This window comes from Heterocephalus glaber, unplaced genomic scaffold, assembly GCF_053883595.1.
Source record: "Heterocephalus glaber isolate CG9 unplaced genomic scaffold, H.glaber_assembly_v1.0 deba00001662, whole genome shotgun sequence".
Classification (NCBI taxonomy): domain Eukaryota; kingdom Metazoa; phylum Chordata; class Mammalia; order Rodentia; family Bathyergidae; genus Heterocephalus; species Heterocephalus glaber.
Window position 1 is genome coordinate 4,642,786 of NW_028258403.1, and position 27,872 is coordinate 4,670,657.

A 27,872-nucleotide genomic window follows, 5' to 3' on the forward strand; every position below is an offset into this window, starting at 1 on the left:
TTCTCTACTGATCTCTTCATTGCTTTCCAAGTCTGTTCCTAGGCAGAGGGCCGGTCCTAGGGAGGGAGAAGGAGGGACGGTGTAAGGCGGTAGCTGGGAGGGCCCAAGTTCTTTCTGAGGCTCCCTCATGTTCGATATTTCTTTCTTTGTCTCTATTTGCTATGCTCACACTGTTGCCACATTCTTCCCCCCTCTCCACTGCACACCTGCCCCCCAGGCCTTTCCTTCCCCCTTCTGTAATCCCTTTCTTTGCTCTCTCCTCACCTGCTATTCTCAACACTGGCATCACCGCTTTCCTGGCACAGGGCCTTTGTTCTGGCTGCTTTACTTGGAGTTCAGAGCTCAGCAAGGGCTGTGCAAGACAGCTGTGCATTGCGGGGAGGGGGCACTAGAGGTGACTCAGTCCTGGGCTGCACCAGATTCCCAGAGGGGGCTGTGAGTCCCATTGCCTTCCAGGCCCACAGTGCCAGCCCTACCCTAAGCAGCCCAGTTGTGACAGCAACATCAAGGGGGCCGGGCTTGCTTAGCTAAAGGGGGACTTGCCCTTCCTACACCTTCCAGGCTGACCCTCCTCTCCTCTCTGGAGTCTTGCCCACGCTCTGCCCTCTTGAGTTCTTCTTCCGCCTGCTTGCCTTGAGATGGCTTGTCTTACAGGGCCAAAGAATGCCATCTTCTAGCAACCACAGAGGAGAGGCCTTGTGCATGCAAGGCACAGTGGGGGAAACGAGAGACCAATGGGGCACCCTATACCAAGGCACTGAGCCTTGAGAGGAGTGGAAGAAGGAAGAAAGGACGATGGGCTAAGGGTGCTTTCCTCTGGGCTGGGTGGGGAGAGGCATGGGTCTCTGAGGCTGGCTGTATCTGGAAGAGTGTCTGGATGACAGCTGTGATCCCACTGTCCCCTCAGAGACTTGTGTGGGGAGGGCCTAGGGAGCCATTACCTCAAGCAGGTCACACTTCTGCAAGGACACGGGTCAGCCCTTGTATGCCACACCTCCCATGGCCCCAGCCCCGGTGTTACCAGTGGGAGACAGTGTTATCAGAGCTACAGTGCAGGACTGTAGGTGCTCAGGGTGCTCTCAGGAAATTAAGGGGTTCCCCTAAGTCTCCTTTTCACCCGTAAGGGCTGCCAGGCCAGAGAGAGGGCTGGGAAGAGATGTGTCACCTCTTTGTTGTATTTGGCTGGAGTGAGTGGAGGGGGGTCCACAGGCTAGGGCTGCTCCTAGGGTCTGAGCCTCATAGCCTGGAGAGGCCTCTTAGCCTGACCTTTGACCCACCCCTCCTCTGGAGTCCTCACCTCCCCATTCCCGGGGCCCATCCCTAACCCCACCCCTGGGCCCATGGCCGGTAGGCAGTGAAAAATCGAGGCAGGTTTCAGCTTCAAAGAAAACTGCTTTATTCTGTTTCTTCCTGAGTGCTGTTACACAGGCACTGGGTCTAGGGACTTCATTGGCACCCTCAGGACTGGGCAGATCAAGATGTGGCAAAGCTACTCCTCATTCAAGCCCTTTTGAAAGGAACAAAGTTCAAATTAGCTCTGGAGAGGCAGGTGTTACAGGGAAGGGGTGTAAAAAACAAAGGTGAGACCAGGGCAATGGATGAGTGGAGGCCTCTTGTGAGGCCTGATACAAGCCCCGTGGTGGGATTGGTGTACATACTGGAATACATTGGGTAAGTAAATTGAGGTCTTGTAGGGTTGCAGACCACCCTAGGGCTGGGATTCACAGAGTCACTGAATGTTGGGGCAGGAAGAAACTTAGAAATCACAAGGAACTCAATGTCCTTGGCCTCTGGGGCTTAGTGGATCACTTGGGGAAATCTATCAAGAGGAGGCATCCCTGGTGTGAGGTTGCTTTGTCTGAAGCTGAGAGAGGAAGTGTGCCTGATGTGGGGGTGACTGCTGAAGCCCAGGGGAGGGACCCACCTTGGTGCCAATGTCGCGGCTCTTGGCCCGAAGCTTGTTGACTTGGGACTCGGCAATGTCTGCCCGCTCCTCCGCCTCATCAAGCTCATGCTGCACCTTTCGGAACTTGGACAGGTTGGTGTTGGCCTGCTCCTCCTGTGGGCAGAGGGGGGGTGGGTGAGAGGGGCCTGGGCCCTCAGTCTCCCAGCCTGGGGCACTGGCTCCCTTGGGTCCCTCCTGTAGGCCTTGACCCTAGCAGGGTCACTCACCGCCTCCTCAGCCTGGCGCTTGTAGGCCTTGACCTTCAGCTGCAGCTTGTCCACCAGGTCCTGCAGCCGCAGCAGGTTCTTCCTGTCCTCTTCGGTCTGTGGGGCAGGGGTGGGAAGGAATGAGATGGTACAGTCATAGGGGACAGCACCTGAACCCCGGTTTTTGTCTTCTTTACACTGAAAGTAATATCTGAAACAATCCTATCCTCTGATCTTCACTAAACACTTGAATTCACCTTATAATTTCTCACCTTAAAAAAGTGAATATTTTAAATGATAGGTACCAGGAAAGAATCCAAGGAGCTGATGGGATTCCTGAAATTGTGTGCACAAAATCATGGGTGTACCATTCCAGGGAGCAGGCCCTTGAGGGTCCTGAGTCCCATGGGAGATAAACTCCCTGGCTCTGAAGCCCAGCATGTGCTGGGAGGGACTCTGGGCCTGTGAGCGTGATGGAATTTCCTAGGCTGCAGTGGAGATGACATGGACTTGATCGAGGTTAAGGAAAAAGTGTGCTTAGAGGGAAATGACATCCTGGATTGGAATAGAAACAAATCCTAACTGAGAGTCTGACACTAGAAAATACCACAGAAATCTGGAGTCTGCCCTGCCCTGCCCTGGGTAACTGAGAAGTGCCAAGATTTGTCTGAATGGCTTTGGTGTTCCTTTGATGTCCAGTGGGCCTGGCTAGACAGGGGACAACAGGGCAGACAGGGGCTACACTCCAGCCCTTGCCCCAGAAGAGTAAGAGCAAACACTTCATTTCTCTCCAGTGCTCATCACTGTGGCTTCAGGCCACCATGCAAGCGACAGAGCCACAACCCCACCCGCACCTGGTAGGTGAGCTCCTTGATGCGCCGCTCACTCTTCCTCATGCCCTTGACTGATTCCGCGTTGCGCTTCTGCTCAGCCTCCAGCTCGTTCTCCAGCTCCCGCACCCGGGCCTCCAGCTTCTGCAGCTGCTTCTTGCCACCCTTGAGGGCAATCTGCTCGGCCTCGTCCAGCCGGTGCTGCAGGTCCTTAATGGTCTGCTCCATGTTCTTCTTCATGCGCTCCAGGTGGGCGCTCGTGTCCTGCTCCTTCTTCAGCTCCTCTGCCATCATGGCGGCCTGTGCACAGGAGACAGGATGAAGGTCCTGAGTCTGGGCCCGGGTGGGCCTCTTCCCTCCTGAGGAGGGAACTGCAGAGTCACACGGTCACAGCAGCACAGTGGCCTGGCCTGGACGAGGCCTGCCTTTGTGTCTGGAGGGAAGGCGGGAAGAGGGAGACTCACATCCGTGATGGCTTTCTTGGCCTTCTCCTCAGCGTTCCTGCACTCTTGCACGGCCTCCTCGACTTCAGTCTGGAGTTGGGACAGGTCTGCATCCATCTTCTTCTTCTGGTTGATGAGGCTGGTGTTCTAGGGGTGGAGAGTAGGCACAGAGGAGAGGCACTGAGCATCCCTGAGCAGCTCCCACCCTTACTTGCTGAGTTCTGCTGGCCTGAGCTCCCTCCAATGTGCACAAAGGGGCACTGCCCACCTGGGAGTGCAGCAGCTGCACCCGCTCACTGGTCTCGATCAGCTCCTGCTCAGCCAGCTTCCGAGACCTCTCTGTCTGCTCCACCACGGCGCGCAGCTCCTCTAGCTCAGCCTGCAGCAGGTTATTGCGCCGCTCCACGATGGCGATGTTCTCCTTCAGGTCATCATTGGCCCGGACTGCGTCATCCAGCTGGATCTGGGTGTCCTGAGGATCAGGAGAATGGGCATGAGATGGCCACAGTGCCTTCACAAGGCTGTTTCATGAAAATGAATGGGAAGCCCATTGTAGTGACATATGAGGGACCTATCAGAAGTCTCTGCAATGGCGCAGGGATGGGGGGACACTACCACCTGATCAGCTGCTCAGGTCTGAGGTCTCCTCCATGTAGAGGACACGGAAGCCAGTTCCCTCTCTGAGCAAGGTGACCTCCTGCTTCCAGGAGTCTCCATGTACCTTCAGCAAGCTTTGGAGGCTCTTGACTTGCTTCTGGGCCTCTGCAGCCAAGCGGTTGGCATGGCTGAGCTGGATCTCCATCTCATTGAGGTCGCCCTCCATCTTCTTCTTCACCCGCAGAGCCTCATTGCGGCTGCGTGTCTCCGCATCCAGCGAGGTCTGCAGTGAGTCCACCACCCGCAGGTGGTTGCGCTTGGCCTGCTCCATCTCCTCATCCTTCTCTGCCAGCTTCCGCTCAATCTCTGCCTTAATCTGGTTGAACTCCAGCTGGGCGCGGAGGATCTTGCCCTCCTCATGCTCCAGGGAGGCCTGGGGGTGGTGGATGGAGAGGTCAGAGATGGGCAGTCAGCACCTACGATGGGGAGAAGGGGGTCTGTCCACAAGTCACAGATGCAGAGAAAGTTCAAGAGTGTAAGTGGCTGGGCACTATAGCGCATGCCTGTAATCCCCCAGCACTTTGGGAAGCTGAAACAGGATGATCATAAATTCAAGTCATGCCTGGGCAACTTAGAGAGATCCTGACTCAAAATTTAAAAAAATTTTAAATGGGTTGGGGATGTAATTTGCTCCCCAGTAGCCACCCACACACAAAATTTAAGTGGCTCAGTCAGAGAAGCAGAAAAGAGAAGAAAAATGGAATGTACAAGAAAAATGAAAGCAAGCCTAAGAAAAGGTGTTTTAGACCCTCACAGGGCAAGCCAGCCTTGAAGACAAAGAGGGAAATGAAGAGAAAGGTGTTGCCAAGGAAACAGGAGCAATCAGGCACAGAGTGGAAAAAACACAAGAGGGAGGCAGAGGTGGACTGGGGAGGGAAGTGGAAACAGGAATCAGGAGCTTGTCTAAGACGCAATAGATGAGCTGTTGATATGAAGAGAGTCAAGTGACCCAGTGGGCATTCATTCATTTGTTGAGTGCCTGATATGTGCCAGACACTGTCTTAAGTTCTGGGAATGGGGCAGTGAGCAAAAGAGGTGAAAATAGGGACGATGGCCTAGAGCTCAGCCTTCCACACCCTGCCCCTGCCACCCTGCATAGGCACCTCAGCCTCCTCCAGGGCTGACTGTAGCTCCAGCTTCTCCGCCTCCAGCTGTTTGCGGATCTTCTCCAGCTCGTGGATGCTCTTCCCACTGGATCCCAGCTGCTCAGTTAGGTCTGAGATCTCCTCTGTGAGGGGAACATGGTGACTTAGTGGGAGATTGCTGTGGTCCGAAAGAGGTGGAGGGCAGACTGTGTGCTCAGGCCTGCCTTGGGGCTCCCAGGCAGCCTCCCACGGGGACATTGCCCTGTGGACCCCCCAGCCCCTGGGGCAGCGCACCCTGCAGGTTCTTGTTCTCCCGCTTGAAGGTCTCCAGGTGCTCCAGGGACTCCTCATATGCATTCTTGAGCTTGAACAGCTCGGTGCTCAGGGAGCGGGCCTCCTTCTGGGACGACTCCAGCTCTGACTGCGACTCCTCATACTTCTGCTTCCACTCGGCCAGGATCTGCAGGGGACACAGCTCACTGTGTAGCCCAGGCCCTCACCTGGGTTCAGCCCCCCTCCCCTGCCTGCCCGGAGTGTGGCTCTGGCCTCCTAGTGCCTCTGCCTCACATGCTGGCTGCCATCCCCGCACACTGCCCACCTTGTCGAAGTTCCTCTGCTTCTTGTCCAGGGCCGCGGCGGCGGCATTGGAGCGCTCCACGTCCACCATCAGGTCCTCGATCTCGTTCTGCAGCCGGTGCTTGGTCTTCTCCAGCGATGAGCACTTGGCGTTGACAGCCTCCACGGCCTCCTCAGCATCCTGTAGCCGCTGGGCCAGCTTCTTCCTGTCAGAGAGAGGGTGGGAGAGGACAGGGAGGATGGAGGGTGTGGATTTGGACACAAGGAAACAACATAAGCCTTTCAGAAGACAATCCTTGAAAACTCAGAAGTATTCAGAGAAGCCCGAGGATGGGTCCCTAGGCCAGGCAGGGGATCTTGGTGGCAGGAGGTGAAGACCCATGACCCTTGGGAGGGCCATGCAGTTCCCTCTGCCCTAGGCCTAGACTCTGCTCCAGTGTTCAGGCGACATGGGCTCCCGACGTCCATTCCTCACCCCACCCGCCTCAGCGCCCTGCCCTAGGTGGGAGCACTCTGCCCTCAGACAAACCTTTTGTTCGTCTTATATTTGGATGAGAAACATAATTCGAGCAAAAAGCTTTCCTGAGAGGAGCAGGAGGTGGGGCTGGGGCATCCCCTGTGTGGGATTTACTGAGGAGTCCTGTGCACAGAGGGGCCGCAGCCCAAGGCGGCTGCCCAGGACTCACTTGGCCTCCTCCAGCTCCTCGGTGCGCTGGATGGCGTCCGTCTCATACTTGGTCCTCCACTGGGCCACCTCCGAGTTGGCCTTGGACAGCACACGCTGCAGCTCGGCCTTGGCCTCCGTCTCCTCCTCATACTGCTCCCGCAGCAGGTCACAGTCATGCCGGGCCGACTGCAGTGCGTGGGCCAGGGCGTTCTTGGCCTGGGGAGAGGCGAGCACCAGGAGGTGGGTCAGCTTTCCCCTGCCCTTGTCCATCTCCTCTCCCCAACCTCAACTCCTGTGTCCAAGACCCCAGTGGACCCGGGACGATTTAGAGCACCAACAGCAATGAAGGCTGATGCAGCACTGTCCACCGCCCTGTGCACCTCACTGCCCAGCATTATTGGCACCGCTGTTGGGCGTGGGGGTGACAGAGGCTCAGAGAGGCCAGGGGGTTTGCTTCTTCAAGATCACCACACTATGAGGCAGGTTAGTATTGAGCCCTGGTACTTTCTAAAATTCACGCTCTTTCTCCTTTTTCATGGATTCAGCAAAGTTCTAGGGACAGGCTGCATTTTAGTTTCTTTCTTGAGCTTTCAGATTGCTCTGCCAATCTCTTCCTGAACCCCTTCCTGCAGTCTCTGCAGCCCATTCTGTGCCCAGTCAGGCCATAACCTGCCTCCTAGTTTATTTTCTCTCCACCTACCCTTACCCTGCCTCCCAGGGACAGCAGCAGAGGACTTCTGACTGGGGAAAAAATTTAGGAGACATGTGGCAGGGTTTGGGCTATTATTTCTGCTTGGGATTCTCAGAGAATAACGGATCGATAACAAGTCTCTATTTGAGGAGAGGAAGCAATGCAGATGCAAGGCCATCGGATGTATCCTTGCTTGGGAACCATGGCCTGGGCCCAGGCCTTACCTTAACCTCTTCCTCCAGCTGCCTCTTGAGGTCCTCCAGCTGCTGGGTGTAGGTGAGCTTGCCTCGGGTCAGCTGCGAGATCAGTGCCTCCTTCTCATCCAGCTGCCGGGACAGCTCACCTGGGGAGGCACCAAGGTACGCTCAACTCTTGAAGATCAGCCACTTCTCTTGACCCCAGCCCCTCCCAATCCCTCAGGTCCTCTTTGGAGAGACTGTGTGTGTGAATGTGAAGGGTGTATGCATCCACGACTGGGGTTACTCAGGAGGCCAAGGAGCCTGGGGTAGGATCCACGGAGCCCAGATACAGGCTCACCATTCTCAGTTTGCAGTTTGGCCCGTTGGCTGGTGAGGTCGTTGACAGAACGCTGGGTCTCCTCAGCCTTGCTTCGGTGCTCATTCATCTGGTCTTCCAGGGTCCTGCACATCTTCTCCAGGTTGGCCTGAGAGAGGAAGGAGTTATACAATGGACGCAGGGGAGCTTTGAGGGGGTCAGGGTGCAATTAAAAGAGAAAGGAAAGGGGAAAGTGTGGAAGGAAAGAGGAAGGGAAATGGGGAAATACACTACCAAGGAAGAAATACGAAGGCAGAAAGCAGAGATGGGAGGAGGAGAGAGGCTGGGAGGGCTCACCTTGGCCTTGATGATCTGCTCCATGTTGGAGGTGACATCGTCCAGCTCCAGCTTAAACTCGCTCTTCTCCTTCTCCAGCTTCTGCTTCACCCGCTGCAGGTTGTCGATCTGCTCGCTGAGCTCGGCCACGCTGTCCGCGTGCTTCTTGCGCAGCGCCGCCGCCGTGGCCTCGTGCTGCAGCGTGGCCTCCTCCAGGTCGCGCCTCATCTTCTGGAACTCGGCCTCGCGTTTCTTGTTCATCTCGATCTGCACGGACGTGGCCCCGCCGGCCTCCTCGAGCCTCTCGCTGATCTCCTCCAGCTCCCGGGACAGGTCTGAGCGCAGCTTCTCCACCTTGGCGCGGGCGGTGCGCTCTGCCTCCAGCTCCTCCTCCAGCTCCTCGATGCGCGCCTGGGCCGGGATACAGGGCCTCAGGCGCGCCCCGGGACCCTCCGTGGGAGCCCCCGCCCCAGGGCTCTAAAGACTGGGCCTGTTGCAAGCAGCAAATGAGTCTAGTTGATGTGGGGATAAAAGAATTTGGGGAAGGTGACTTGAACAGCTGGGTTAGCCTTCCTTTCGGCCAGAGCATTATAGTCACTTCAGTGGAAGGAAAACAATTGAAGGTTGCTCTCAAAGAGGGAATAAAGAGACTTGTCTTTTGGAGATATTTTAAGCAGTTTAATGACCAAAAAAAAAAAAAAAAAAAAAAATTAAAGTGAGAAAGCTGTGTCTCTTTGATCAGACAACTATAGACCTAATTCAGTGTCTAGTCTAGCAGCAAAAATGAAAAAATTGGTTGTTGTGACTAAAGAGACCTTAAAAGTCACCGGGTGACAAGGGAAGGCATGGAGACCCAGAGATCTGGAGTGGGCTCTCCTTGGTCACTTAGCTAAAGCAGAGCTGAGACAGAAAGCCAGGGTTTCTGTCCCCCAGAGCATTCTCAGGATCTCTTCCCAAGTTTTCTTTGGATCACGCAGGCCCCCCACCCCATGCTCCATGGCGGCACTGTCACAACTTTGTGTTTCCCTTCATGGACACATAGTAAGCTCCTGTAATGCCGTCGATAGGATATCGTAGAGGAGTGGTCAGAAATGCTGAGAACCAGCTGGAGGACTGCAGCAGCCAGCCTGGGCTTTCTAGACCTTACCTGAAGCTCTTTGAGCTTCTTCTGTAGCTGGCTGCCCAGGGCTTGCTCATCCTCAATCCTGGCATTGAGTGCATTGAGCTCAAAGTCCTTCCTGTAGGGAAGGAGGGAGGGTGAGGCGGGGAGGCTGGTAGGCTCCTGGGCCGTCCATCAGAAGTTAGACACCGTAAGAATATAAATAAAAAGCAGGATTCAGAAAAAGTTTCCAGGGGTGATGTCGGATCCGGTGTAACACCTGTTATAGGACCGAAGTCCAACAAGAATGGGATCACTTATTTATTCATTCATTCAAAACTGTGCCTGGGGAAGGGAGAATAGCCCTGTGCGAACACAAGTGGAAGCACTGTAAGACCCTCAGCTATCAGGGTATGTTCTGCAAGGCTGGAGGGTAGCTCAGGGGTAGGGCACTTGCCCAGCATGTGTGGGGCCCTGGGTTTGATCCATAGCACCACACTCCTCCTCAAAATGTTCTGCAACTCACTGTTTGCTTATGTCTAGGTTTGTATGTGTTGGAAGGACTTCTCTTAGAATTGAGATCACAAGTTACTCAGAAAAAGAAATGGTCTGATTTCTCCGCCCTTGATCTTATGGGCAGATCTGTATGAAACATCCAAAAGGGACTTTCCCGAGAGGCTTTGGTGTGGAGCTTTCCTCCATGTCAAGCACCTGGTGTCCAATAGAGGTGTGTCAAAGGGACCAAGCTGTTATTTTTCATCCCTATCAAGTACCCATCAGGAAGAAAGGGCTTGAGGGGCCCACAATAGATGTTTTGCCAGGAAGGATTGTCAGGCTTTGCTGGTCGGTCTGGGGGAAAACCCCCTTCTTGGAAGTTTGCCTACTGGATAAGCATCTACTTGCGGAGGCTGCATGAGGTCATTGCTTCTCAGGATGATGTCAGCTTGTAGCATTATGGGCTGAGCAGGCTGCAAGCTGGGGAGGAGGAAAGGGGGCAGGGAGAGGAACACGGTACTTTTTCAGTCGCTCATCCAGCTGCTGCTTGTCATTCTCTAGGTCCATGATGCTCTCCTGGGTCAGCTTCAGGTCACCCTCCAGCTTCCGCTTTGCCCGCTCCAGGTCCATGCGCACCTTCTTCTCCTGCTCCAGGGATCCCTCCAGCTGGTGGAGAGAAGGCCCAGCCAGGGCTGGTGAGGCAAGTGTCCTGATGTGGTAACATTGTGGCTTAGTTGGTCTGTGGATGGGGAATCCTAGGATTCACTTGCGAAACCTTTCCCAGAATGGGTCCAATGTTTCAGGGGACAGTGAGAATACCTAAGAGTTAGGGGCTGCTCAATAAATACAGTATTTTGTGAGTGAGTGAATGATTGTGAGATAAAACCCCACATATACATTTGTTCATTCAACATTCTGTAAGCACCTGCTGGTACCAGACTCTGTGCTAGGCACTGCAGACACAAAATTGAATCAATCCAAGTTTCTGTCTAAAGGGAGATCTCAGTCCTGTGGCTGAGATAGTTACTTAAATACTTCTGATAACAGAGTGATAAGTGGTTTGGTGGAGACATGTGCCTCTGAGGGAAGATGTGATCACTCAGGACTAGATTCTGCTGAAAATATTAGAAGTTCAAAGATCCTCTGTGAAGATCCTCAAAAAACTCCCAGAGAAATGAGTCCTGTTCTTATGAGTACACCTTCTAATTCTTGTGACCAGAGGCAGAGATATATGGAATTAAACATACATTAAATAAGCAATTCCATCTTTATTACTGATCACATGAATGAAATCAGATACATAATTCAGATTTGAAACTCTCTTCCTTTTCTATTCCAAAGCTTTCTTCTAAGAACAGATCTGGAGAGTAAACACCCTTCAATATCCCCCTCCACAAGCGCACACACACACACACACACACACACACACACACACGCACACTTTCTCTTTCTCTCCATACAGGGGGTGGTGGAGAGGGGGAGTGGAAAGGGAGGGGGAGAAGTGCACACACCTTTGAGCACAGAAGGACGTGGTATGTCTAGGACCCTCAGTGCTCAGTCTACTCACATCATCCACCTGCTGCTCCAGCTTGACCTTCGCCTTGGTCAGGGTGTTGACCTTGTCCTCCTCAGCCTGAAGGTCATCCAGGGCCTGCTGGTGGGCTTCTTGCAGAGCTTTCTTCTCCTTGGTCAGCTTGGCAATGATCTCATCCAGCCCAGCCATCTCCTCTGTCAGGTTCTTCACCTGCCCACCAAAACCCCCACTCCTTCAGAACCAAAGACCAACAGCTGGGGACGTCTTCGGGGCCATCTTCAGGGCCCTCCATGCCAAGGACCAGGACCACACTCTGGTCTGAGAATCTGTGGAGAGCTGGGCTGGGGCCAGAGGGAGCTGCCCTCACCTTGTTCTCTGTTGCGTGCTTCTCCTTCTCCACCTTGGCCAGTGTCAGCTCCAGGTCATCAATGTCCCTCTTGAGCTCTGAGCACTCGTCTTCCAGCTTTCGCTTCTTGGCAGTGAGCTCGGCATTCATCTCCTCCTCGTCCTCCAGCCTCTCGTTCATCTCCTTCACCTTGGCCTCCAGCTGGATCTTGTTCTTGATCAGCTGGTCGCAGCGCTCCTCTGCGTCAGCCAGATTGTCTTGTTCCTGAGGGCAAAATGCAGAAGGGAGGCTGTTCAGTGGGTGGGGTCCTTGTCCTTGCAGGTGGAGGAAGGAAGAGGGCCACCTCTCAAACAGGAGGGGAGCTCCAGGGTCTTGTCGGTTGAGATGGAGAAGCGAAGAATTTTAGGCAGCGTGACTTGGGAGTACTGGGGAGAGGAGCAGCGAAGAAGGGAACTAGAGGACTTTATTGGCTTCTCTCCCTCCACTCGCCACAACTAAAGGGGAAGAATTATGTTCACTGATGCCAAGCACTTTATGTCTTTACAGCCCAGTAAGATGGTTAGCTTTACTCCCTGTCTAGAGATGAAAGAACTGATGCTCAAAGATGATGTGATTTTGAAGCCCAAGGTCATAACATTATGAAGCTGTGAATCCAAGTGGAAAGCCTGCATATTTAAAAGTTAGTTCTTTTTATTTTTCCTCCTCCTAAGACACCACTTTGGAAGTGTGATCCCAGAATCCTCTTGCTTTTGAGAGGACCAGCAGCAGGTGAGCTTTTTGGCAGGGAGGTACAGGATGCAGGGAGAATAGGGTGGATGAGCAGGGCCAACAGTGGCTCTGGAGCCTCACCGCCTGCACTTGGAGCTGCAAATCGTTCTTCTCCTGCAGCAGCGAAACCATCTTTTCCTCCAGCTCCTTGCGGCGAGCCTCGGACTTCTCCAGCGCCTCTTTGATGCGCCCGAACTCCTCCTTCATGGTGGCCATCTCTTTCTCTGTCTCAGCACTCTTCAGCAGTGGCTTGATCTTGAAGTAGAGCTTCATCCATGGCCAATTCTTGACACCCATGAAGGCCCGAATGTTCCACTGGATTATCAGCAGGGAATCTCTGTAGCGACCGAGTGACAAGGGTGGTGAGCCAGTCCTACTGCCACCTTCTCTGAGGCCCTGGCTCCTGGGTAATGCCCCCTTTTCTTAACCCATTCCACCCTCTCTGAGGCCCAAACTGTGTCTATCCAACCCCCCCAACCCGCAGGTGCCTTTGTTTGAAGACCCAATAACATCTTTCTTCCTGTGTCTCAGAGAGGCTGGGAACCTTCTTTTGCGATCTCTCACCTGCGTTCCAGTAGCTTCTTGTACTCCATTCTGGAGAGCACACCCCGGGACTGTGCTTGGATGCGCGTGATGATGCGGCTCAGCCGCTCATCCCGCATCTCCTCCAGCAGCCCCAGCAGCCCCGCCTTGAAGAACACCTGCAGAGAAAGTGTGTGTTGGGCACGACTAGGAAGGGGAATGAGAGAGAAGAGGTGGTGAGGATTATATTAGGACAGGCAATGGTTTAGGAAAGAATTGGCAGGAGGAAGGCAGTCACTGGCAGCTGGAGTGTGGATAGGGGGTGGTACTGGGATGGAGAGGGTGGTTGGGGTTCAGCGATGTTCCTGGAATGACTGGTGAAGGGAGAGGAGTCGGAAGGTAAGGAGTCAAAGGACAAGAGATAATTTGTCTCCTGCATTTCCTCACCTTGGTGTGGCCGAACTTGTACTGGTTGTGGTCAATATCCAAGGAGCCTAGTAGCTTTTCTGCCCCCTTCCTGCTGTCAATGAACTGCCCCTCGGGAATGGCCGCTGGGTTCAGAATACGATACCTGGGGAGGGAAGTGCCCAGAGTCATTCCAGTTCTGCCAGGGTCTGCTCTGCCTTCAGAACTCCAGGGCCACCTGTGACTCCCACCCCGACATGCGACAGCCCAAGCTCCCTGAGCTGCCCATGTCCCTGAGCTCTGCAGTGCCCTGTGCCCACCTCTGCCGGAAGTCCCCGTAGAGGATGCGGTTGGGGAAGCCCTTCCTGCAGATGCGGATACCCTCCAGCACGCCGTTGCAACGCAGCTGGTGCATCACCAGGGGATTGTCTATCACGCCTGCAGCAAGAAGGGAGAGGGGAGGAGTGTGTGAGAAGAGTTCTACACTAAGAGCCAAAAGTCCTGGGTTCTAATCCTGACTCTGGCACTTATTAGCCTATAACCTTAGCAAGTCAGTTATCCTTCATTTGTTACTCTGCGGCTCCATTTGTAAGAGTAACCAAATAACATTTCTTATTTTTGTCTTCTTGTATTGTTTCATTTGAGACAGGGTCTCACTATATAGTTTGGGATGGCCTTGAACTCACTATGAAGCCCAGGCTGGGCTCAAACTCTCAGAGATCCTCCTGCTTCCACCTCCCCAGTGCTGGGATTACAGGTATGCACCACCATTGCCCACTAACATTTCTTATTTTATATGGCTTATACTTATTACCATAGGTGATAGCCAGGAAAGACATATTCCATCTTTTTAGACAAGGCCAAAGGGGTTGAATGACTTGCCTAAGGTCAGTGAGCTGATCAAGATCAAAGCCAGGCCTTGAGGTCCCCCAGCCTCTGTGTCGTTTTTGAGCAAAAGTGGATAGACAACCCTGTATTTCCCATTGGGAGGGTTGTGGGTGATGAGCTAATGCCCATCAAAGTGCCTTACAGTTAACCTTGAGCCGGGCAGTCCAAGTGTAAGGCAGCTGTGGGAGCAGCTTTGGCAGTGGATGCCCAGTGGCGGGCTGGCCCAAGTTTGCGGCTCACCTGGGGACTTTGTCTCATTGGGGATGATGCAGCGCACGAAGTGGGGATGGGTGGAGCGCAAGTTGGTCATTAATTTGTTCAGATTTTCCTGTAACCGAAAAAGCAAGAGAGAGGTGTGAAGTGAGAAGAGAAGGAAAGAAAGAAGAGAAAAGGAAGGGAAAGAGAGATGGAGAGTATGTAAGGATTGAAGAGATGAAAGCATGTTGGGGAAAAGCATGCCTGAGGAGAGAGGGTAGAAGACAGGCAAGAAATGAGAAGGGAGGTGAGATGGGAAGTGAATGAGATTAGAGGCCAGGAGATGAAGGGAAGAGAACTCGAGGAGTGGAAAGGATGGGAAACAGACAGGAGGCTGGGAGGGGAGGAGTTGGGGTGAACAGGCAGGGAAGTGCTGGAGCTGGGGAGTGGCTGGGAACCCGAGCAGATGAAGGCCGCACTGGGCCAGAGCCACAGGCTCACCCTGTGCAGAGCTGACACAGTCTGAAAGGATGACCCTTTCTTGGCTTTGCCTTTGCCTTTGTCGACAGCTGTGGGAGGAGTCATCAAAACGAGCATCAGTGGATGTATGGAGAGTCAAGAACATGGGGCGAACAATCACAGCCTCTTTTCACTGGTTTTTGGCCCCCAGATGAGGGTCTTCAATGTGTCTTCCCCTGCATCTCTACCCAGTTCCCTCCCACTAAGTCCATAAACCTCAGGGCACATCCTGACAGGAAGGGGTGCAGTAAAGCAGTTGACCTGCCTCAGAAGTATGGTAGAAACCAGCTCCCCAGACCCTACTTACGTGCATCAGCCCCAGCATAGTTGGCAAACAGATTGCTGAGAAGCTTGAGGGAGGACTTCTGGTACAGGCCCACCACTGTTTCATTGAGCGGGTCTTTATTCTTCTGCAGCCAGCCCAGGATGTTGTAGTCCACGGTGCCTGCGTAGTGGATCAGGGAGAAGTGGGCCTCCTGTTTCCCCTTGATGTTGCGTGGCTTCTGAAAGTTGTTGGACTTGCCCAGGTGGTTGTCATAGAGCTTGGCCTTGAAGGTCATGTCAGTGGCCTTGGGGAACATGCACTCCTCCTCCAGGATGGACATGATGCCCATGGGCTGAGGGCAAAGAGAGAATGTCACCAAATGTGCATCACATGGAATGGAGTCTGCTCTACAGTCCCTGTGTGCTGGTGCAGATGCTCTTGGGGTATTAATGTATTAGGCTCAGCGAGGAGGATTGACTGGCACCTGTTCAAGCTTTCCCCAAGTGGGCAACATTGGTGATGACAGAGGAACCTTTGTGAAAGTCTAGGAATGGGTGGCTATTGGTGCTTTACTCACCACTCCATCACCCAGATCCCTGAGAGGGAGTCGAAAACACACCACCCTGACACTTCCTGGTCCTTGGGTGTGTGGACCAGGGCCAGTAAACCCACCTGGGGGAGGCTGTCCTGCAGGTACCTGTCCTCCACATGCCCAATCTCAAGCCCCTGTGCTCTTGTAGACCAAAAAAGGGCTCTATAATCTGGGGCCTTGGATTCTTCAGCCTCACTTTTGCTAGTCAGATCATACTCCCAGAGGGGCGGGGCTGACACTCAGTCTGGGGTAGAAGAGAGGAGACACAGCAGGGGAATGGGCGGCACCTTCTCGATGAGGTCAATGCAGGCCTGCAGGTCCATGCCAAAGTCAATGAACTCCCACTCAATGCCCTCCTTCTTGTACTCCTCCTGCTCTAGCACGAACATGTGGTGGTTGAAAAACTGCTGCAGCTTCTCATTGGTGAAGTTGATGCAGAGCTGCTCAAAGCTGTTGAACTGCAGAGGGGTGAGGGTGGCAGCCGGTCAGGTGGAGGCTGTCTGGGGGCCAGTGGGGTCAGCCCACCACATGTCCTGGCTGAGCCCAGCAGGGGAGTGGCTGGTCCCCTCCAGGTCAGGTTAGGGGAGTGCGGTTGGGGTGGGGCGATGGGGTTCCCCTGAGGACAGGGACGATGGCTGCCATGGCGCTGCAGGATCCCCACTGCCTTCCCAGCCTGGCCCACAGCTGGCCCTGCACAGTGACCGAGATCATGTGAGTGAGTGAGCGAGTGATCATCCCTACTCCCAGGGCTCTGGACTCACATCGAAGATCTCGAAGCCAGCGATGTCGAGGACCCCTATGAAGTACTGACGTGGCTGCTTTGTCTCCAGGGTGGCATTGATGCGTGTCACCATCCAATTGAACATCTTCTCATACACTGCCTTGGCCAGTGCGCCAGTGGCATATGCCACCTACATGGTAGAAAAGTGACCCAAATGAACAGGATTGTTGGGAAGAAGAATTGAAACTTCCCACCTTACCATGCCAGGATCCCCACCCCACTCATTTGTCTCCTGAAGATGACCCACCTGCTGGACATTCTGTCCCTTGGTGACATACTCATTGCCCACTTTCACCCGAGGGTGGCACAGCCCCTTGAGCAGGTCAGCAGAGTTCAGCCCCATGAGGTAGGCAGATTTATCAGCCTCTGGAAGGAAAGACCAGGAAGCAAGGTTGGTAAAAGAATGACAGTTGTACAGATGTGGCCTTCAATGTCCCCTAGCTTCCCTGCCTCCCACCTTCAGTGCCATCTGGCTCTGCCTGCTCCTCTCGCTGCTTCTGTTTGAACTTCATGTTTCCAAAGTGCATGATGGCACCTGTCAGCTTGTAGATGGAGTTCTTCTCCTCTGGAGTGAAGCCCAGCACATCAAAGGCATTCTGTAGGCACACCCCATTTTCAAGGATCCCAGAAAAAAGTATAATCAGTTATCAATAGCCCAACTGGAGAGAGAACTTGACTCCTTAGTCACTGTCAGTTCTGAGACTACCATACCCAGTGGGGAACACCTGGATAAAGATGGAAGATACGGGGCCGACTGCTGTCACAGGTCTGCCTTCTAGCGGCCACAGCTGTCCTCTGGGCTGCTTTGAGCTACCCAGTTGTGTGCCCAGTCCCTACACTGGCTTCCCTGCTTGGTCTTCCATACTTATGTGTGTCTGTCCTTTACCTAACAGCCTGCCCCAGTCCTGAGCATCCTAGTGACTCTCCCTCTCCTTTGGTGATGCTTTATTTCTTGCTTCATTTGCTTCTCTGCCCCATGGCTTTCTGCCCTCTCTGGTTGGATTGAATACCAAATGCTGGACAGTCTTGTCTCATCTCATCCATATCCCAGCACACCCTTGTAATAGTATACATTCTGTGCCAACAAGAGGGCTGTGCCACTTTGAACAAGAGCCAGCCAGTGTCTTAGTTCTGTCCCATGTGCTGCCATTGCTCATCCTCCACCCCCTGGCTGGATCCTCACACACTTACATCAGTGGCCATGAGCTCTTCAGAGTCATCAATTGAGGCCACCGTGGTCTCTCCTTGGGAGATGAATGCATAATCATAGGGGTTGTTGGTGATCAGCAGCATGTCTAATGGGAGAAAACGTGCTCATATATAACATAAGCCTCTGGTTCTCATGGGAGCTGCTGGCCATAACACATGGCCCAGGAAAAGCACAGGACAGGGCCTGACTTGGCTCCACAACCCACAGAAGTGAATCCAGCAGTGCCATAAAGCCTAGGGCATGCTAACAGAATCCAGCTACAGTGGAGGGGACCAAGTTGCCATGGAGATAGCTAGTCTCAGTTGGTGGCTCTGACTCACCCAGCAGCTCAGGCTTTTTGTTAGACAAGATTTGGTAGAAAATGTGATAATCTCTCTCTGCTTTCAGCTGGAAAATAACTCTGGATTTTTCCAGAAGGTCTGTGAACAGGGAGATAGAAGAAGGAAGAAGAAAAAAGGTTAGGATTTAAGTTCAAGGAAATAGAGGAAAATTAATGATAAATGTAGCAAGCAAAAGACAGAGGGAGAGACTGGTACACAGACACACAGAGCTCATGTACACAGAGAGACAGAGACCTACGAGAAAAATCCCAGCGAAACACACACAGATGAACAGAAACAGAGATGGAGAAAGATCCCAAGAAAGTCTCAGACATAGAAAAATATACAGACCTAGAGACTGAGACAGGAAAAAAGGAGAAAAACAGAGGCAGAGGGGGCCTGAGAGAGAGAGAGATTGGGACCAGATGGTGCAAAGGTGAGCCCAGACTGAGCCCTATCAGATTCATGGCACTTACAGGTCTCTATGTCTGCAGATGCCAACTTTCCAGTAGCCCCAAAATGGATTCGAATAAATTTCCCCTGAAGAGATAGAAAAGGGTGATGATGAATTGAGGGAAGGCTTACATTTAAGGCCAAAGTCCCAACCCAAGGTCAGGGACTACTCACAAAGCGGGAGGAGTTGTCATTCCGCACGGTCTTGGCGTTGCCAAAGGCCTCCAGGGCGGGGTTGGCCTGGATGATCTGGTCCTCCAGGGTGCCCTACAGAGGCCAAGAAGAAAGTCATGAGAGAAGACTTCCCCCACCTTTCTGCATTGCAGTCCCTTGGAGGACAACAGGCCTACCTTGCCCGGGTTCTGGTCCTTCTTGCTACGGTCCCCGATGGCAGCAATAACAGCAAAGTACTGGATGACCCTCTTGGTGTTGACTGTCTTCCCAGCACCAGATTCTCCACTGTTGGGACAGTCAGGGTCTCATGAGGTAGAGAGCAACACTACTGGAGATCAATGAGAGGATGCCTGCTCTACCCTAATAGGAGCCCTGAGCAGGAAGCCACCAGAAAATATGCACGGAAAGCACACAGCAATCTCTAGACATATGTGGGGGCGGGGTAGTGACTAGGAAGGATGCTACAAGAGTGTGCTGGGTTTGGACAGGGTGAGCCCGTACTGACTGGGGAAGGTCAATCAGAGGACAAGGCCTGGGCTATTTTGGAAAAGAATGGGTGGGACTAGAAAAATAAGAAAGGTATCTGAAGGGATGAAGGAAAATGAAGAGGTGAAAAAGACATGGTGATGTTGGGCTTGTGGCTAAGTAAGTGATGATCTGGAAGACAGTGGGTGAGAGAAGAAAGACAAGAGAGGGATGGAAAGTGGAGAGGGCAAAGGGGGAGCAAAGAACAGTCAGGGCAAGGGTCAGAGAAGAGAGAGGAGACGAGCATGTGGGTTGATGGACAGACTGTAGGTGTACACTGGGTCCCTGCTGGCGCTTGGGTCAGGGATTCTCACAGGGCGCTGGGCAGGCGCTACACTCACGTGATGAGGATGGACTGGTTCTCCCGATCTGGAAAAGAGGAGAGGCAGTGGGGTGAGGGCCGCGGGCCCAGGTGGGTGGTGGGATGGAGGGGCACAGGCTGGGGTGCCGGGCTCACCCGTCAGCATGTACTGATAGGCGTTGTCGGAGATGGAGAAGATGTGGGGCGGGGCCTCGCTCCTCTTCTTGCCCCGGTAGGCGGCCACCACCTCGGCGTTGTACACTGGCAGCCACTTGTAGGGGTTGACAGTGACGCAGAAGAGGCCTGAGTAGGTCTGGGCACAGAAAAAGAGAAGTGGGCTGCTGTTGATGAAGAGGGAAGGGTGGCTATTTTCAGAGTCAGAGGAAGACCCCACAGGACGGAAAGGAGAAAGGAAAACTTCTGAACGTGCTCAACCCCCCTGGGGTCCTCTGGGGTCATGCCAGTCCCCAGGGTGTTAGAATCAAGCCGAGGATGTAGGGACAGGGATTGAGAGCCATGCTGCCCACACATAAAGCACAGGAGTCTTGGATCCAGGAATGGAAACACGGGGGGCCAGGCTGCTCAAAGGTGAGGGAGAGTCTAGAGTCACCACTCACATAGATCATCCAGGCCGCGTAGCGCTCCTTGAGGTTGTACAGCACTGCGGGCTCGTGCAGGAAGGTCAGCATGGCCATGTCCTCGATCTTGTCGAACTTGGGTGGGTTCTGCTGCATCACCTGGTCCTCCTTCACCGTCACCGTCTGCAACAGCCCCACAGGCCCTCCCATCAGCCCTTCTCCCTCACAGGGGAAGGAGCAGAGTGAGGCACAGGACAATGGAGTTTGGCAAAGAAGGAGCCAGGCTCTGGCAGCAAGCATTGATTAATATGGGAATGCGATGGGCTCCTCAGAAGGCGGGTTTGGATTTCTACCCAAAGGAGAGGAGACCCACACTGTCCTCAGCATGCATTGGGCCGATCCTGTGTATACCCAGGTGTGGAGGTGTCCAGGTTGGCCCCTCACCTCAGCCCTGCCACCCACCTTGCCGTGCTCAGTCTCAGCAGTGACTTTGCCACCTTCTCGAGACACAATCTTGGCCTTGACGAACTCCTCTTTGTCATCTGGCACGAAGACATCCTTCTTGAGGTCGAAAGGCCTGGTCTGGGCTTCCAGTCGCTCCTTCTCTGACTTGCGCAGGTAGGGGGCGGCAGCCCCAAAGGCGGACATCTCGGCATCCCCCATGGCTGGGCCTGGAGTGAGCCAGACAAGCTGTCTGCCCTCCCACTGCCCGTGTCCCCTTCCCTGATTCTCCTCCCTGGGTTCTCCCCTTCGTGGAACCCCCAATGACACCTAGCACTATGCTCCAGAGGAGTCACCATTAAGTCCGTGCCTCTCTATGCTTACCCCTTAACCAGAGAGCAGCTAAGCGCACCCACCAGGGTAGAAGAGGCACCAACTTTCCCCTTAGGCTTGAGCTCTCTTAGGGGGCAGAAGAGTGTCCAGGGCTTCTCCCAGGAGGAGGAATCTGACCATATGCACCTGAGACTCTCATCCATCCTTGCCCCCTCAATAGTTAGGAGTAAAGTGCTCCCAGTAGTCACGATACTGTTCCCAAGGTGGGCAGAAATCAGAATTCCATAGTTTGGTTTTGGGTCCATCATGCCCAATATTCTCAGATTCTGCCACATTGCCATTTTCTTACCTTGGTATCTCAAATGTGTCTAGAGACGAGGCAAAGACCTGGAGAGGAGGAAGAGGACATGTCAGTGCAGGCTCTGGCCCAGCCTTGCTAGTGCTGCCTGCCTCTGTCTCCCTGGCTCTGTCCTTCCGCACCACCTTGCCCCAGACCTGAAAACAGGTGGGACACAGTGGACAGCTTCTCTGGTCCTGTTCTCCTTCTTCCTTTCCGGACACTATTTGTTTCCTCTTGAGGACTAGTGCTAAGTTTCCTGCTGTTGACTGGACTCTGAGCTCTAATCCTCTCTACTCTCGAGAGACTGGCTGTCTCTTGTCTGTGCCCACCTAGTGAGACTTTCTTTCTCCAGGCCATCTGCAAAACAACAATTGATGGCTGGGCATAGTGGCGCACACTTGTAATCCCAGCACTTAGGAGGCTGAGGCAGGAGAATAGCCACGTGTTCAAGGCCAGCCTGGGCTACATAGAGTTCAAAGCCAGTCTGAACTACATAGTGAGAAGCTGCCTCAAAAAACTAAAACAAACAAATAATAATAATTGGTTGTCACGCTTGTTTGGTGCTTTCCAGTCAGAGCACTTTCAAGCACACTCGCTTCTCAGTCCTCACATCACTGGACAGATGAGGACGTTAAGGGTAAGTGCTTGCTTGTCCAGAGGCATAAAGCAATAAGTGGTACAGCCAAGACTCATGGAATCTAAGTCCCGTGGGCTCACAGCTGGTCCCTTTCCATCCTGTCCCCATCTTGTCAGACTTCTGGACATTCTCAGAGAGGAGACGGTATGGGCATCCTCGCAGAGACCACCTGTCATACATCTAATACTTTCCAAACACCCTCTGATGAATATGCGCACCCATATCTCACCCAGAGACAAGCTTCCTTCCTGTACCTCAGCACTCCCCCAGTGTGCTACATATGCTCCAACAATAGGTGTGCACATTTACACATCTGCATGGCACAAATGGGTCTTGTGGCTGCATATTCTTCAATGTTTAAAGACCTGGGACACCCACACCCACCTGCCTGTGAGCTCCTCCTGCAGGGAGTACAAACAGCTTACAGGAGTCTCGACTCCTGTATGCACAGACAAGCACTTCCACATGTTTGGGTGTGGGCAGCTATGCATTCCAGATCTCTCAGAACCAGCTTGTGAGCATACACACGTCCAATATGATCATTCTCTGCTATCCTCCTCCCACCCGCAAAGGACCTGCTGATCCTCAGCATTATGATAAACACACTCCTCCCACTTATCTGTATCTTAGGTAGTGAAACACATACCCTCCCTTACATTCAAACCATGTGTGCTTAGACACACACACACACACACACACACACACACACACACACTCCTCTGAGATAAAGATAGCTTCTTCCAGGAACACATGAGCCCCCATATTTCCATGTTATAAATATGCATGTTTAGACATACACATGAACGTTCAGTGACCAGACCTGATACTCTCCATGAAGCCCCACAAAAAGCTTGCTGTTCTAGAGGAACTGCTTCCTAACCCTAGTCCTTATCCCAGGGAAGGGCTCTAGCTCCCATTCCTACCTGAGAGCAGCGAGGAAAGACAGAGAACAGGAGAGAGCTGAGAGCCAGACCTGGCCTCAGGGGCTGTATATATGGGGCAGCGGGGTGCTCCCACCCCCACCTGCACCCAGTCCCTAGCCGGATTTAGAAAGGGCTGTTGTCACTAAAAGCATTCCCCCAGCCCCCCTCCTGCCCAAACACTGCTCCCCTCCCCCTCCAGCTAGGAAACAATTGGAAGTGGTCGTCATTGTTATGGCATGGAGTGTGCAGGGTCTGAGTCCCAGGGGGTGGGGTGGCTCAAAGTGCAGCAAAAATATCTCCCAGGCCAGGCCTCGCATTCCACAGCTGGCTGGAGAGCAAACTGACTGCGACCACCACAAGCTCAGGCAGGCAGGGAGCCAACTGTCCTGCAGGGCATTCCTGGTCCCTGACACTGCTGCCCCTTCGCCCTCCGCACTGGCAGGAGCCTATATTCACAGCGTGTCCTCTGCTCCCCTGGCCAGGTTCCAGTATCCAGTGAGTTGGAAGGAACTCAGTGTCAGCAGCAGAGAGGAGTTGGGGGCATGGTCCCCGGGAAGGGCTGGATTGGGGCAGCTGGAAGGAGGTTTCCTAGCTAAGTGGTAAGAACAACGACTAGGGAGATTAGGCATGGGGACTCTGACTTGGGCACGGATTTCCTTGGACCAATAGGCAATGTGTTGTGGTCACTGAGCCTCAGAGCCAGACAGGTCTTAAGTGATCTGTCCGAGCTTTTCATTTTATGGAGAGAGGAAGTGCCTTCTTCTCTAAGGTCATTCAGCTAATCAGCTCATCGGGGAAGCAAGATTCAAGGTGGGAAGCAGATGAGCAGATGAGGGGTGCAGCCTGGCCTGGGAAAGAGGGCTGGAATTCCAAGGAGGTGAGGAGCCACTGTGGGTAGAGGCAGGGCTGATGGTCCTAGTGTGGAGTCCTTTTCCTGACTTGGTTTCCTACCTTCACCCTGCAGGTACCTGAGACCCTAGCTCAGAGCCCCCTTCTTGGGCTTGTGGGTGATGCAGCTGCTCTGAGCCACAAGATCCTTGATCTACATTGCCGTTGCCTGGGCCCTTGGGCTTTCCTGGGGTGACCTCTGTCTAGACCTATATCCAGTTGGTATTACAGAGAGTTGGTTGAGGGACAGAACAGGGAAAATGATCCCTTTTCTTGCTGGCCCTGGAACAGCCACAGGAAAGGAAGAAAGGAGCTGAGGCTGGGCCTCTGAGAACAGAACACAGTCAGTGCCTTACTCTTCCCTCACAGGCTCTGCAAGCTTCACTGCTCTGTGTCCAGGCAACCATCCCATGGTTTGGTTTGAAATTCCCCTCCCTCCCCAGCCCAGCGCTCAGTGCTGTGGATTACTCCAATTATACTGCTGGCTGATTAGCCCTTAGTGGAGGAGAAAAACAGCTGGGGGAGGGGTGCAGAGCAGGTACATTTAGAAGGTGGAACAGGCACAGGAAGAGAAATCCAGGAGGGGAGTCTTCATAGGGGCTCCTTGGCAACCAAGGGCACCCTCTGAGGACATTATGCAGCTGTTGGTGGGGAGGGGCGGCAGGCATGCAGGGGCTGGACCACAGGCCGCAGGGGCTGAGTCTGATGCAGCTGCAGCTCTGCAGCGAGAGGTGTACTGTTGCTGAGGCGGCCTCAGTGAGTCCTGCACTAACTTGTCCAGAATAATACACTCTGGGGGGCCCAGCCCCATCCTGCAAGGTGCTGAGGAATCAGCCCCACCAGTAGGGACTTGGAAATTGGTGATAAAGCACAAAAACTCTCTCATTCCCCTCTTCCCAGCTTTCTAAGCATAAAGGTGCCACCCTTCCCTGATTTCCAAAGGCTCAGGCCACAGATGCAGGAAACTGAAATGAAAAAATATGCTTGGGACTTAGGTAAGCCATTTCTGACAGTGCCTTCACCCTCAGCCAGCCTCCCCAGTGTGGAGCTGCAAAGGCTTCTCTCTGTTTAGTGCAGCAGTCACACTTTGTTTCCCTCCCTTCAAGCTCTGGCCTATTGATGTTTCCATGTTATTGTTCTCCACATCCCACTGCAGAATAGAACTCGCTTCTCTAATCCAGGGTCTCTGCCTCATGTTTCAGATTGGGGGATCTGATGTCCTTAAAAACCCCCATCAGGACGAGGTGTGGTGATGCACACTTGCAATCCCAGCACTCAGGAGGCTGAGGCAGGAAGATCGCCATGAGTTCAAGGCCAGCCTGAACTACATAGTGAGACTTTGTTTCAAGAAACCAAAACAGAAAAAGGAGGAGGGAAAAGACCCCCATCAGTCCTTAGCCCCTCTATCCCCTTCCCTTGGCTCCATCATGATTCTTTCTTTTGGTTGCTGCTGTCCGAAGACTGAACAGCTTTGTTCATCCTTTCTTTTAACAAATATTTATTGAATGCCTACTTTCTGCCTGGTGTTGTGCTAGTCAATGGGATGATAAATGGCCCAAAGAAGGATCCCTGTTCTGCGCAGCTCGGTTCAACCGTTTGTGGCAGTGGGATCCAACCCTAAGCGTGCAGAGACAAACGCGTTGCCGGGGGGGGGGGTGAGTTCTGGGGCCCGTGGGGTGGGGTGGATGGCAGCTGTGCAGAGTGCACTGCAGAGTGATAGCAGACCGGACAAAGGACGGCAGCAAGACGCTATAAATAAAAAGGGGCTGGAGGGAGGGCAGTTTCACCAAGGTAGACCAAATAAGGCCTGGGTGGAAGGAAGGTGATCTGTCTCCCTGTCCTCCCCTCCCCCGGCACTGGGCCTGCTTTGTCTGGCTTCTGTCACCACCCGATCAAGTGTCAGGCCCAACCAGGGACCATCTGTTGTGAACATGCTAGCGGGAGTCCAGAGGAAAAGTTGCTAAAATTACTACCAGGAATTGGGAGTGGGGCACCACTGGGGAAATCTGGAAGAGACAGCATGGAAAAAGGAAATAAAAAAGAAGCCCCAAAACCCAATGGGAAAGGAGCAGAAAGGCACAGGAAGAAGCAGGGGACCTGGAGGGGAAGGGGGGGGACACATGACTGGGCACCAGTTGTCTGTACAACAGGAGTGGGGCCCACTTATGTCTGGGGCCCAGCTCTTCTCTCATCTGTCTGCTCCCAGAATCCCTTGGGGGGACCCTACCCTGGCTCCACTCAAGCCTAGGATTCGGGAACTGAGCTTTATGCCTATCTCAGGTTTCCCTTTACAAGCAGCTACTCCTTCTTGTCATTCTTTTGTCTTTCTGCTGGCTCCAACATCTTTTGTATCTCTGCACCCCCTCTACCCCCACACAAATCAAACTCCCTACTCCACAGTCTCTGCTTTCTGATAGACAGTGGACAGTTGGAAAGACAGCCCAGTTTAGTTTGGGGCACTTTGAGAAGGTAGACCTCTCCTTCAGGGAGTGTTTGGAGAGGCACAACTCACTGAAAATGAAGCCTTGTGGAGAGTGGCCAGTGTGCACCCCAGGGCTAGAAGCCTCAGAGAGCATAGGAGGGGCAGCCTGGAGAACTTTGGAGACTGTTACAAAGGTCCACTTTGAAACTCAGCTTTCCCATCTGGCTGTGTGGTCTAGGTCAGTCACACAGCCTCTCTGAGCCAATTTTGTCATCTGTAACACAGGGCTAATCACATTTATTGGCTAGGATTATGAAAACCATTGGAAGTTGCACAGGGAAAGGGTCTAACACACACCAGATGCCTAGCTGGTCCTCAGAATGGGAAGTTCTCATCCTTAGGAACACAGATCCAAGGAAGTCAAACTGCAGACTGGAGGTCAGTTTCTCTTCTATAAATTCTTTGTTCTCACAGCTCCCTTAGCCCCACTAAATCTCCTTGGTTCAAGAAATGGTGAGTGCCAGGGTGGATCCAGAACCCTGCAGTCCTATGGTCCCTTCCACCCAGATGGTACCTGCCTATGGGAACGTCATACCAAGAGGCCAAGGTCCTCAGGCTGTCCTAGACTCAGCCCAGCCAGGAGAGCTGACCACTGCTCCTGGGGCTTCCCTCATGACCAATGTGCGTGTCCTGAAAATGGTAATATTGGCCAGGACACGAAAGGGAGCAGAGACCAAACATCAGCTAAATGATTTTGTGTCCTGGCCCAAAGATCGTAAGGCCCCTGGGTGGAGCTGCCTGGTGGAGCTGGGCTGGCGCGAGGGCCTGGAAGTCAGGCTGTAGAGAGAAGGCAGGAGATGAACAGAGCTAACCCTTGGCTGACCAGGGGTTCTTCAGCAATTCCCACCACCCTTAGATTGGAATCACACTGACCTTCGGATGTGGGGGTCTAGAATCCTTTGGAAAGAGAATGGCAAAGGTATAGTGACATGACATAATGGAAAACAGAAAAAGGGGCACCATGGACTTGTGGAGCCCCACATACTGCTCTCTCTGTCTATGTTAAGCTGTGGCGGGGGACACTGCGTAATGGGGTTCACAGAGTATCGAGAGCCATTCTATATAATTTTTTGGGGGAAACCATTTCATAATTAAGGCCTAATGTTCTTGCTGTTTGAGCCAGCTATGAGATATGGAAACGTAACTCCATGTGCCTCTAAGCTGAGGCCTCAATGGTCCCATGATGCTGTGACGCTAAAGGGCAAGATTACATCAGCTGAAGACATCCTGGTTCCTTGAGAAAAGTGGTAATTAAAAAAATGAGAAAAGTTTCACCTAGGGGAAGGACAAATTCCTTATTAGCCTGCGGTCTTGTCCCGCCTGCTCTTGTAAGAATGCTCTGCCCATCTCACCTTCCTCATCAACCTAAGATCCTCATCAGCATAGGATTACCACTGCCCTCTGAGTCACCCAATACTTCCTTCGATTATTGTGTGCACCCAATAAATGGTGGCTGTCTCGGAGTGTCTTTGTCTTTCTTCTCTCTGGCATTGACCTCCCAGCCCCCCATATAGTTTGACAGTGTGTCTCTTTGTCTTCCTTTCTTTACCCTTCACTGCACCCCTCTCCAGGCAGATCAGAGGACTGATCGACCTCTGATAACAGAGGCTAACATGTTTGCCCAAAGTCAAGCAGCAAATGTGACATGGGGTTTCAAGCCCAGGTCTTTTTTGCTCCAAGTGCTTTCTATTGATCTGCCGTATTTCCCAGACCAGTGAAATGGACAATATCCCAGAAGCAATGAAGAACGACTAAGACTCTAGACTCTGACAGTTATTGCATTGTCTGGGAAGCAAAGAGGCCTAGTGGGGTACTGTGAGGGGCTTTGAGAGTAAAGAGGCTGGGGGAGGCAGATCCTAGATGAGGATATAGTAGAAATCAAGGCTGAGAGTTATAAAGAGGAAAGGACAAGGCTAGGAGGCATTCC

General features: G+C 53.1%; 1 protein-coding gene and 1 long non-coding RNA gene across 2 annotated transcripts; one reads left to right on the top strand and one right to left on the bottom strand.

The window, feature by feature from the left end:
- Positions 1-1,372: 1,372 nt before the first annotated feature.
- Positions 1,373-22,700, bottom strand: LOC101707190 (myosin-7). The gene is made up of 40 exons (XM_087197004.1): positions 22,576-22,700; positions 21,025-21,062; positions 20,364-20,572; positions 19,941-20,084; positions 19,480-19,636; positions 19,364-19,391; positions 18,674-18,782; positions 18,498-18,590; positions 18,347-18,410; positions 17,871-17,969; positions 17,532-17,635; positions 16,798-16,936; positions 16,588-16,706; positions 16,321-16,470; positions 15,847-16,017; positions 15,010-15,319; positions 14,685-14,752; positions 14,229-14,316; positions 13,421-13,538; positions 13,143-13,266; positions 12,738-12,874; positions 12,255-12,510; positions 11,427-11,669; positions 11,093-11,269; positions 10,046-10,191; positions 9,079-9,169; positions 7,953-8,342; positions 7,638-7,764; positions 7,325-7,443; positions 6,429-6,625; positions 5,765-5,948; positions 5,461-5,626; positions 5,185-5,309; positions 4,146-4,454; positions 3,693-3,896; positions 3,446-3,571; positions 3,006-3,281; positions 2,173-2,268; positions 1,925-2,059; positions 1,373-1,507 (listed from the first exon to the last, which is right to left on the bottom strand). Exons 3-40 carry the CDS (start codon positions 20,562-20,564, stop codon positions 1,490-1,492), a joined length of 5,808 nt encoding a protein of 1,935 aa, XP_087053130.1. The 5' UTR covers positions 20,565-20,572; positions 21,025-21,062; positions 22,576-22,700; the 3' UTR covers positions 1,373-1,489.
- Positions 22,701-22,736: 36 nt separating this feature from the next.
- Positions 22,737-27,464, top strand: LOC147822324 (uncharacterized). Its single transcript, XR_015445750.1, has 2 exons — positions 22,737-24,458; positions 24,666-27,464. It is a non-coding gene; the product is annotated as an uncharacterized LOC147822324 (long non-coding RNA).
- The last annotated feature ends 408 nt before the right edge of the window (positions 27,465-27,872 follow it).

Coding starts and splice junctions, on each gene's coding strand:
- LOC101707190 (XM_087197004.1), bottom strand. CDS start 20,564: ATGGGGGATGCCGAGATGTCCGCCTTTGGGGCTGCCGCCCCCTACCTG. Junction 14,753..15,009: donor CTATGCTGGGGCTGATGCAC/GTAAGTAGGGTC, acceptor CTCCTCCCACAG/CTGTCGACAAAGGCAAAGGC. Junction 5,627..5,764: donor AGCAGAGGAACTTCGACAAG/GTGGGCAGTGTG, acceptor TGTCCCCTGCAG/ATCCTGGCCGAGTGGAAGCA.